This window comes from Balaenoptera physalus (assembly GCF_965194825.1).
Source record: "Balaenoptera physalus genome assembly, chromosome: 1".
NCBI classification, from domain to species: domain Eukaryota; kingdom Metazoa; phylum Chordata; class Mammalia; order Artiodactyla; family Balaenopteridae; genus Balaenoptera; species Balaenoptera physalus.
In genome coordinates this window covers 180579291-180590284 of record NC_138882.1, presented here as the reverse complement: position 1 = coordinate 180590284, position 10994 = coordinate 180579291, and the positions used below count along the sequence as shown (strand labels likewise).

At 55.9% G+C, this 10994-nt stretch overlaps 1 protein-coding gene across 1 annotated transcript; it reads right to left on the bottom strand.

Annotated features, from left to right (window-relative positions):
• Positions 1-4222: 4222 nt before the first annotated feature.
• Positions 4223-7936, bottom strand: CAMK2N1 (calcium/calmodulin dependent protein kinase II inhibitor 1). Its single transcript, XM_082449872.1, has 2 exons — positions 7108-7936; positions 4223-5538 (listed from the first exon to the last, which is right to left on the bottom strand). Exons 1-2 carry the CDS (start codon positions 7271-7273, stop codon positions 5468-5470), a joined length of 237 nt encoding a protein of 78 aa, XP_082305998.1. The 5' UTR covers positions 7274-7936; the 3' UTR covers positions 4223-5467.
• Positions 7937-10994: the final 3058 nt, after the last annotated feature.

The window sequence follows — 10994 nt, the reverse complement described above, 5'->3', positions numbered from 1 at the left end:
CCACTTTATTTACCTCCATGGTCTTCCTCCCAAACCCATAACCCCAGCTGAAGCATGAGAAAAACATCAGACAAACCCCAGTTGAGGGATAGCCTGCAAAATACCTGACCAGGACTCCATCAAAAACAGGAAAAATCTGAGAAATGATCACAGCAAAGAGGAGCTTAAGGAGACAGGATGACTAAATGTAATCTGGGGCTTCACTTGTGGCGCAGTGGTTAAGAATCCGCCTTCCAGTGCAGGGGACATGGGTTCAAGCCCTGGTCCGGGAAGATCCCATCTGCCGCGGAGCAACTACACCCGTGCGCCACAACTACTGACCCTGCGTGCCACAACTACTAGAGCCCGTGCTCCGCAAGCTCGCCGCAACTAGAGAAAGCCCGCGTGCAGCAACGAAGACCCAGCGTAGCCAAAAATAAATAAATTAAATAAATAAATTTTAAAAATAAATAAATAAATGTAACGTGGTATCCTGGATGGAATCCTGGAACAGAAAAAGGACATTAGGTATAAACTAAAGAAACCCGAAGGAACCGGTGGAGTTTAGTTAATAGTACTGTACCTGTGTTGTTTCCTTAGTTATGAAAAGCATATTGTGGAAATGTCAGATGTGAACAATAGGAGAAACTGGGTCAGGGGTACATGGCAACTCTGTAATACCTTCACAGCCTCTCTGTAAATCTAAAACTATTCTAAAGTAAAAGTTTATATTTTTTAAAAGAGGGTCATGTGTTTGGGTTTCAGGCAGTCCCCTAGACCCAGTTTTCTTTGGTTCCCTCTTTTTGCCAGCATGAAGGATCTGAGCTGCTGACTTTGGGGATCTCCAAGCTCCTAGCTCCCAACCTCACTGCCATGGCAACTATCATTTTCAAGCCCAAGGAGAAGTCCCATTTCTTGATCATTGGATATTCAGTTAGCCTAGCACAGGACCTGGCCCAAAATGGGTGCTAAGTTGATATTTGTCACATGAATGAAAATCATGGAGGACCTGTTGACAGAGGGGATCCAAGCAGAAAGCCAAGCTCTTTCCTTCCCAGGGCAAGAAGTCAGGATTTGTTAGTCTCCATCCAGAGAAGGAAGGCTTGTGGCAGTCTGGTTGGAAGGGGGTAGGAGACTCCTCTCAACTGCCTTCGGAGAGCAAGCACACAGGTTTACTTAGGCTTGTACTGATTGGGGTGCTTTGGGGAACTGATGGGGATAATGAGACGTGAGCTGATTCCTCTACCCCACCCCACCCCCGCGGGGATGCCTTCACTGCCCCTCTGTCCCCTCAGGGTGTCAGCTCTGGGCTGCCAAAAACCATCTGCAAAGAAGCTTCACACACCTCGAACTGTTTGCTAGGTCTTGAAAGTCCATTGCCTGGCACACAGTAGGCACTTCATGTATGATGACTGACATTTATAACGCACCAGGCCCTGCACTTGGGAGGAGTGGGAGCTCCTATTTAATCCTTTGTGCCATTGGCATTGTCACCATCCCCATTTTCCAGAAGAAGAAACAGAGGCCCAAAGAGCTTGAGAAACTGGCCCCAAGTCCAAACTAGAAAGTATATGAGAGGTTTCAAATCCAAGTCACCGAAGTCCCAAACTCACGCCCTCTATATGCTCAGTAGCCACCCTAAAATCTACCCCCTCTGCTGGGCCCTGAGGGCGGAGAACCAGCTGCCTGCTGTCTGCACAGGCCTCCCGTGCTCACTCCTTCACCTGTGGCCTCCAGGCAGCAGTAATTTACAAGTCACGTTCTTTCAAAACTTAATTTGCCAATTTCCCCCTTAGAGGTGCTTTTTGATATTCCTTCAGGCTGTCAGCCTGGACAGGCCAAGGAAACAGAATCCAGGGAGATGGATGCTTATTACAAGCATTCGATTAATGAAGTTTGAATAATGCAGCCCTGGATGCTCGATTGATGCCTTGAGGCTTCGAGACACCCTCCCCCAGATCGGACTTTGAGTGGCCTTTTCCGTATTTACTGCTACCTAACCAGATACTTCAAACATATCCTGTACTTGGTATAATTTGATATCTGCCCAGTCCCCAAAGTGCCTTCTCAACAAATGTTTACCCCGATGTTCGAGTATATTTAAAAGATTTATATTCTTCTGTTGCTGATCGGAATCCGCGGGAAAGGCAGATTCTGCCTTCCCAGACAGAGAATCCTGCCTTGGCTGATGGGGTGGCTTCCAGCAGGAACCTTTTAATACATCACTTATTAAAATGGACCCGAGCCTTACCAAGAACTCCCGTGCTCCCCCCTTCCCAGCAGAGGGCAGCTCCAGGTCTTAGATGACCACATCCAAGTGGTCAGCTAAGATGCTCTGCCTCCCTCTGACCCCTGATGCAGTTGTCTGTTGGCAGAATAGCGGGAGAGCCCGGGCTGAGAACAATAAACCAACAAAAGGATATTTAAGGCTGAAGGACAATGGCTGCAGCTGGGACTGAGCCTGGGTCTGGGGTCAGGTGACTCTGCATCCCCATCCTGGAGCCCGGACTCTGGGTTCAAGTGTGCTTCACGACTTACCAGCTGAGTGACCTCATACAAGTTACCTAATGCCTCCGAGCCCTGGTTTCTCCTGTATCATCAGGACACAGGTGACACCTGCTTCCTAGAGCTGTTTCGAGCCCGGCCTACAGCAAGAGCTCAGTGGTATGGATGTTGTGCGCGTCCTTTTAGCCCCTCTGGGGTGTCGATTTCCTGTGGGTTTCCAGGGTTGTTGGGCTGATTATGTGAGGCTTGGAAGGGAAAGCGCTTTGTAATTGCACAGCGCTTTGATCAGGTAAGTGGTAATTACTCCTGGGTGCGGACAGACACCTGCCTTCTGAAAGAGTCTTTTCATTTGGCTCCTACTCCTCTTGGCGAATTGGTGTTGCACAGAGGGTGGGCCCGGCCCCTAGCTCTGCCAGGCGCCCCCTCAACCTTCATGCGGTCAGAGCACAGGGGAAAGCTGGGCTCCGTGGTACCTAAAGGCCAATCGGCTCCGAGCACTGGGACTCTCTGGGGTCAGCGGGGAGGAGAGCCAGGTTTGGGAACAGGGTCACACGCCTGGGAAAATCAAGCTGGCCCCCCACCCCACCCCCATCATCCTGCAGGCACCGCCAGCTCCAGCTTGCCTGCCATTCCTGATGATGACTGATAGGGACTCCACTGGGTCCCCCTGAGGTTCTGGGCCTCCACCCCTGAGAAGGGGGTTGAGACATCACCCCCTTCCCCACAGGCCCTCTGGAGCCCCCCTTCCTCCTCCCCACCCAGGCCTGTCTTACCTGATGTCTGAGTCACACTCAGGCTCCTGTCACTGTGAGCTGTGTTGTGACTCCCCGACTGACAGTTTTACAACAAACACATTAAAAGCTCCCGGCACCGGGACTCCTGGATGCCAAGCAGCCCAGGAGAAAAAAAACTCTCCCGGCCTTTCTTCAGCCAAAATCCTTCTCCCAACCCCTCCTCCCCCAGGGGCCTGCTCCACTGTCATTAACTGTCCTGAGCCCAACAAGGGGCTGAGAATTTTTTTTCATAACGAGACTATTTAAGCGGTGATCGGAGGAGGGCTGCTGAGTTGGGGAAGCCTGAGACAAATCAAATCGGGCTGTGGGCCCCAGAGGACCAGGCTCATCCCTCCAGGAAGGACCTGTGAACTCTGGAAGGCAAAGGTGCAGGGCAAAGAGCATAGGTCCTCCTCAGCCCTGCCCTTGAGGACAGGTGGCCCATGATGGATTACCTGGGCATCTGATGCTGAGTGCTACTATGGCTGGGAGCTGTGTGAATCTTCCCTACAACCTTCGAGGTAGGAGCTGCATTAACCCCACTTCACAGATTTGGAAACTGAGGCCTGAAGAAGTGAAGGGACTTGCTCAAATCCATAGAGCTAGGAAGTGAAGGAGCTGGGATTTGAATCCAAGCCTGCCAGCCTCCAAACTTTGCCCTTCACGAGGCTGACTCCCTGCCAACCAGCACACCAGCCCTCCTTCTCCCCACACCCCACCAGGGATGGCAGAAACCCCACGGAAGCAGGGAGGGCCCAATGCAAATTCAAACTGGACGCACTTGCCCTCCAGGGATGGCCTTGCCACTCCAGCTTCTTTCCCATCACCTGAGCCCAACCCACGGTGGCCTCCACACCACCTTTTTGCCTCACAGACCAAAGCTACCGTTCCCGCCTTCCCGTCTGCAACCAGCAGACAAAAAGCAAGCTCCCCGGAACCAAAGCCGAGAAAAGAGAGGAGTGAGACACAGGAACAGTTCTTTTATTGTACATTGAAGAAATAGCCCTGTGTGCTGGTTAAAGGTGCAACATACAGAATACCGAATTAAGAAAAGAGGCAACAGGGTAGGGAAAGGAAGAAACCTCTTGAGGTCCAAAGTTGCAAACAAAAACTGGTAAAAGATTCCTCACGCAAGAGGCATTTTTGCAAATACCATGCAAAACAGGCAGCTGGTGTGCCCTAAGAGAACCCCTATAAATAACAGAAGAAGACACTCCAAGCATTCCTTTACGTGGACTCAGAGCACAGGGAAAAGAAAAGAAACCAAAATGCCTTTTGGCATTTCAAGGTATTTGGCACTCTTGTGATTACATTTTTCTACAGTCCATTAAAGAGAATAAACTGACACAATATTAGAGAAAAAAAAGGCTGCTCACACAACAGACTGCAGGGAGGGGTTAGAAAAAGCTCAAGCATTTTTTTTTCTTTGTTTTTTGTGTGGTTTTTTTTTTTTCCTGACATATAAAATGTGTTCATTTGCATTAACTTGGGCAAATAGCTCGCAGCAACAAAGAAACACAAGCTTTACAATTCATTTTAAAATAAAGCGACGATTTTTTTCTATGTATGATTCCTTAGAAAAGTTCCCGTCTTGTTTTAAACACATTCTTCATAACTTCAAAAGATGACCAAAATAGAATGCAATGTCTATAGAGATCATTTTCTGATTTTCTTTGTACATCCAAGGATAACAACATAAAAAAATAAAACTGGACAGCATTTCACATCCAAGTGCACAGAATCATTTTTGCAAGATTAAATAATGTAAACATTGGGAACAGCCAAATCAGCGAAGAATGCCAACACCTCAAAACACCCGGTGTTGCTGCTTCATTATTTAAGTGGTTCAAAATCCAGATCTATAATTGCGCAATATTCACTGTATATAAAAAGAAATGGATATTAATTTTGACAAATAACTGCAACTGAGACTTCTCTTTTTATTTCTTTATGTATATATATATAGTGATTTTTTAAAATTTTTTAAAAATTTTTTTAAATTTTTATCTTTGCAAAGGAGCCCAGAGCCTTCTCCTTCTCACGCCTCATCTGTCTCCCGGCCTGACACGAGATACAGGTTGTTGATTTCATCGTGGGTAGCAAGCTAGTAATAAATTTCAAAGTGCTTTCTCTTTTCATGCTTTTTGCCAATAACTGATATCGCCGTTCTCATTCTTATTCTCTCCCTTAACTCATTGTCTTTAGGGGAGTTAGACACCAGGAGGTGCCTTGTCTGTCATATTTTTCAGCACGTCATCAATCCTATCATCTTCAATAACAACTGCAAAAAAAAGGGGAGAAAAGGAGAGGTGAGCGCTCTTGGGCCTAGCCAGGGGTCCCTAAGTTTCGCTTTACGCCCGGGTCGGAGGGGCGGGTAGACTGAGGAAAGGAGAGGGAAGGGGTCTCCACGCGTGCCAACACAGCCCCCATCCTCTTCTGCTCAGCCGGGGGTCCCTCTGCTGCTTTCCTCTGAACCACTCCCCCACCCCCAGGCCGCGTCCCAGCATGGTCCTGAGAAGAGGAAGCCAAGAGGGCACAAACCCCGCAGCCCTGGCGGCAGCCTGGGCGCGCACCGGCCTGGTCCTCACCCCGCCCCCCACCCACCCTGGAAGACGCATTTATTTAGAAAAAAGGCTCCTGGGCGGGAGAGGGAGGGGAGGAGGAGCCACGGGTTCCGGGTCTGGGATCCTCCCGGGTGCCCCGAACGCAGCGCCGGTAGCCGAGGCGGGGTGCTGAGGTGCGCAGAGCGAGGAGGGACGCCAGGGGCCGGTTGCACAGCGCGCAGCCCGTCGGGGATTCTGGTCTCGCCTGGGCCGGGAGCCCCCCTCCGCGCTGCCAGCGGGCTGACTTGGCCTCTCCGCACTCGCCGCTACGAGGTCGGAGCCTCCCTTCGCTGCCCGCCGGTGGCTCGCCCGCCTCTCCGCATCTGCCTCTCTGTGTCCTTCGCCTCTCTCACTATCTCTACCTAGCCTCGCCTTTCTCGGTCCCTCCATCAGTCTCCCGGCGCGACGGTCACCTGTCGAGGTCTCTAGGCCTCCCTCTGTGTCCGGGGTGTCGGTCGCCCTCATTGTTTCAGCTGCTTCTCTGTCCTCCCCAGACTTGCGTCCCTGGCTCGCTGTCTTTCCGGCTCTGACTCTCTTTCTCCTTAGCTTTGTCTCGGTCTCTGCCCATCTCGGCCTCCCCGCTACTTCCCCCCTCCGCCTTCCTCCTTATCTTTGCGTCTCAGTCTCTCACGGCAGCTATCGGTCTTTCTCATTGTCCCCGCGCCTCTGGAGCTCCTCTTAGAGCCCCTGCACGTCCCAATCTCTCCGGGGCTTTTCCAGCTCCTGCGCCGAGCGCCGAGGCTCGGCAAACCCCCTCCCCCTGCCAAGGAACAATGAAAAGCCGGTGTGATCCGAAAGCCCCTCGCCTTCCCCGCCGGAACCGGCCCTGCCCCCCCGCAGTTCCCCACGCCGTTCCCTGGGGAGCCCTAGGACCCCCCCCCCCCCCGGCTTGTAGATCGAGTGCAGCTGCTACTACACTGCGCAAAAGGGGCGCAAAAGGGGCGGGGGCAGGGTATAAATCAAAAATCAAACTTTGGGGACCGGGGTATAACCTTTCAGCCCCTGCTGCAGCGAGATGCAGCCACGCCCCCTGGGTGACCCCAACGAGGATATGGCTGAGGGGGAGGGGTTCCCGAGGCCAGCCGGAGCTGAACCCGCAGTGCGGGATTCCCCCCCCCCCCTCCAATTCTGCGCGATGAGATGTTAGTGGGTCGGAACGGGCTCCCGAGTGCGGGAAAACCCCGCAAACCTCCGCCAGGCCTGGGTGCCCGGGAAATGGGTGTCGGGGGAGGCGGCCGCGAACTCACCCCGCTTGCTCCGGCCGATCTGGCCCAGCTTGGGCGGCCGCTTGTTCTGCCCGGCACCGAAGAAGTTGTTGGTGTCCTGCAGGCGGCAGGAGAAGATCTGGCCCACGTCGCCGCCGTCGCCGTAGGGGCTCAGCTTCTCGTCGCCGTAGGGCAGCACCTCCGACATGGTCGCGTCCGGGGGCTCCGCGGCGGCACCTCCTCCGCCCGCGTCCCCGCCCGCGGCGGACAGGGTCAGCGGCGCTGGGGCCGGGGACGGCCGGCCGGGGACGGCCCGCGGGCTGCGGCGGCGCTGGCGCCGGCGAGAGGCCGGAGGGCGCCGCTGGGGCAGGAGCGCGCAGCCGGCCCGAGCGACCCCGCGAGCGCCCGAGGCTGCGCTGCGCTGCGCTCCGGCTCGGCGGCGCGCGAGTGGCTGCTGCTCCGGCAGAGGCGAGAAGGACTCACATCCTCGGCGCGCTCGGGCGCTGGACTGGGGCCGGGCCGGGCGGGGCCGTGAGCCGGGGGAGGAGGCTGTGCCAGCGAGCCCCGAGGGCGCGGGGCCGAGGAGGGCGCACCCCGGGAAGCCGGGCGGGCCGGTCCTGCGGCGAGTGCGGGCGGCGGCGGCGCTGGTTCGGGGAGGCTGACTGGGGAGCTGCGAGCGGCTGGGCTGCGAGAGGTGGAGGGGGAGGGGAGCGAGGGTGGAGGGAGGGCACGGGTGGGGGGGGGGGAGAGAAGCCCGGAGGGAGGGAGGGGGAAGAGAGAAACCGAGAGGGAAACGGGGAGAGAAGCAGAGACACAGAGAGAATGAGAGGCAGGGGAATCGACCGAAAGAGAGAGAGGAAGGCAAGAGGGAGGAGAAGAAAGGGCGGAGGGAACGACTAGATCAGGGTCGGAGAAGCAGAGGGGAGAGAGAAAAAGAGGGTCGGAGAGGGAAGGAGGAGAGTCAGAGGGAGGAGAAGGAGGCCGGGACCGAGAGCCAGCCCGCGGGCGAGCTGCGAGCGAGAAATGCCGGCCGCGGCGCGGAGGCGAGGCCCGGGGGGGGGAGGGCAGGAGGAGGGCGGGGCGGAGGGGACCCGGGCCGCGGGGACAGATCCCTGGAAGCCGAGCGACGTCATGGGGCAGCGCAGGCCGGCCCGGGCCGCGGCTAGCTTCCTGCCCCCGCCCCCAGCACCCGCGTCCCGCCCGCGCTGAGGGGCCCCCCCGTGAGCCCCGCCCCGGCCCGGCGGCCTCCGGGCGCCTCCTCCTCCCGCACCCCCTCCCGCGGGGTGTTTACCGGGTCCCGAGCCGGTGCGCGGCGGCTCCGCGCGGGACCTGCCGCCGACTCTGCCTCCTGCGGGGAGCTGCGGGGGAGTGGGGATTCCGGGAGCGGGAAGGGGGACCTACGACGCACACGCGGGGAAGGACAGATGGATGCAGGTCTCCCCGGAGGCCAGATGCTGGGGTAGAGGTCGGAGGGCACCCGGAGACCTTCGGACACGGTCTCCCCCGCCGGCGCCAACCGGGGAACCCCTTGCCCCCATCACACTTGCGCCCCACTCTAGACTCTCAGGGCCCGGCCCCTTGGGCCTCACACTCTCCCCCTCCCACTCGGTTCGCCCTGGAAGGCCCTGCTCCCAGCCAGGGCTCTCGACTCGGGCTACCGCGGGGCCTCGGGGTGGAGGCGGATGGGGGGAGGGGAGGGGCAGCCCAGCCTCCCCGAAGAGCGGGGAGCGCCTTCTTACGCCGGGCTCGCCAGGGATGCCCGGCTCTTGGCGTCCACTGCCTCTGCCGGGGACGTCCCGGGCCTGCACCTCTCTGCCCTCGGGGACCTCCCTTCCAGCAACTGCCACGAGGCCTGGGGAGAGACTGAGGCTTCTGAGCCGAGGAGAGGGCTCTGGATCGCGGGAGGGAGCCTGGGGCAGCCCCAGGGTCCTGGGAGGCGCGTCTGCCGAGCAGATGGTAACTCCGAAGGGGCAAGGTGCGCGAGGAGGGCTCGTTATCCTCGCCCAGAGCCGACAGCACCTGCTCTCCCCCTGGAGACCGCCTTCACGCGGCAGGACCAGCCTGACCGCAGAAATAGGCAGCCATCCCAAGGTCATGCAGTTTGCTGAAGGCAGGGCAAGGAAACACATCTTGGTCCCCTGGTGAGTCTCAACTGGCTCCACCAGCTGCCCTGCAAGGGGTCCCACCAATAGCGAAAGGGCATCCTCAGGTTCAGTCGCACCATAAATCTAGGACTCTGGGTGAGTGGTGGGCTGGAGGGAAGTGGAGGAGGTGTTTTTTAGTGACAAAACATCTGGTAGAGAGACTGCCTAAGAGGAGCCAGCCCAGCCCCTCCCCCAAACTGTGTAAAGGGGATCCCTGGCCTCCAGAGGCCAGGCACCTTGGGGAGAGGGGAGGAAGGGGCTGAGAAACCGGGATGCAGATGGACTAGGCATGACCTTTGGATTCAGGCCTGGGTTTGAATCTCCGCCTTGTCATTTGATAGCTGTGTGACTTTGGGCAAGTCACATCCCCTCTCTGAACTTCCATGATCTCAGCTGTAAAATGGGGCATGTGGCTAGCTAGCATCAGGCTCTCGGGGCCTGGCTGAGCATGGAGGTACACTAAACATTTGCGAAATGACATAATGAGGAAGAAAGAACAGTAGCACTTCATTCATTCCCATTTCAGAGCCGTCAGAGTTGGGAGGATCCTTAAGGAGGACCCAGTCCAACCTCCTTCATTTAGAAATGGGGAAACTGAAGCCCAGAGAGGGTCAGGGGCTTCCTCCAAATCCCACAGCTTGTCAGTGGCAGTAGCAGCAGGTCTCCGGCCTCCTTTGCTCCACTCCACAAGCAGCCTGTCTCCATTCATTAAGGTTTTATAGAGTGTTTGCTTCGAGGTTAACACCAGGCCAAGTGCTGGAAGAGAAAACAAAAGCATAACAAGCAGGATGATAGTTACAAGAAGCTCTTACATTTGTTTCAGTCTTTCTGTTCCTCCCCACCACACCCCAAAGCATCTTCACATCCGTTATTGACCTTGCTTCTCAAAACAAACACCTTTTGAGGTAGAAAGAGGAGACAGTGCATCCCTGTTTAACCCTTAGCGGAAAGAGTATGTGACTTGCCGAGGTCGCAGGCTAGTGATGGAACCAGGAGAAGCCACTTTTCCCAGCTGTGATTCCAGGCCCCTATAGGGGACACCCAGCAGTGGTGACAGCGTGCAGGGCTGAGACCACCCCACTCATCTCACACTCCTCTGGCTCCTTCTTTACTGCCGAGTAACAAAGCAGTGTTCATGCTGAGTAGCTACCACAGTCCTGCTGTACTGAAGGTCTGCAGAAAGGCACAGAGAGGGCTGACGAATCCCTGCACACACAGCAAGTGAGAGCAAAAAGAGAAGCTGGGTTTTACACCCCATCTGTTTGTATGTTTACCTTTCCTTGTTCCAAATAAGGTTAAAGGTGGCAGCACCACACCTTCCTAACTCAATACCCACCCCCTTACCCACACATTCCTCTCAGGCACATGGCACTTTACGTTAGAAAGGCATTTCCATGACTGTTCCCTTCCTAGAGGCTCCCTTTAGCCTCCAGAAGTGGCAGGACTGGGACAGTCAGACCCATTTTACAGACAAGGTTCCTGAAGGTTAAGTGATGCCTCCAAGGGCACACAGAAGCTCTGCAAGGGAAAGTGTGAGTCAGTATGGTATTCCTTCCATCTCTACCGCTCCCAACTGTCTCCATTTCAGAGGCCTCACTCAGTCCTCCATTTGTTCATCCTTCAGTGGGCCATCGCTTTATTCTGGAGCCCTAGACCTGGATGCACACATGTACCCTGGGGCTCCATCCCTGCCTTACCCCACAAGCCAAGAGGGTGGCTGTGAGCCAGATGCCCAGGGCTGTGTTGAAGATGCCAGGTCCAGATGGAGGAACGGACCAAGTAAGG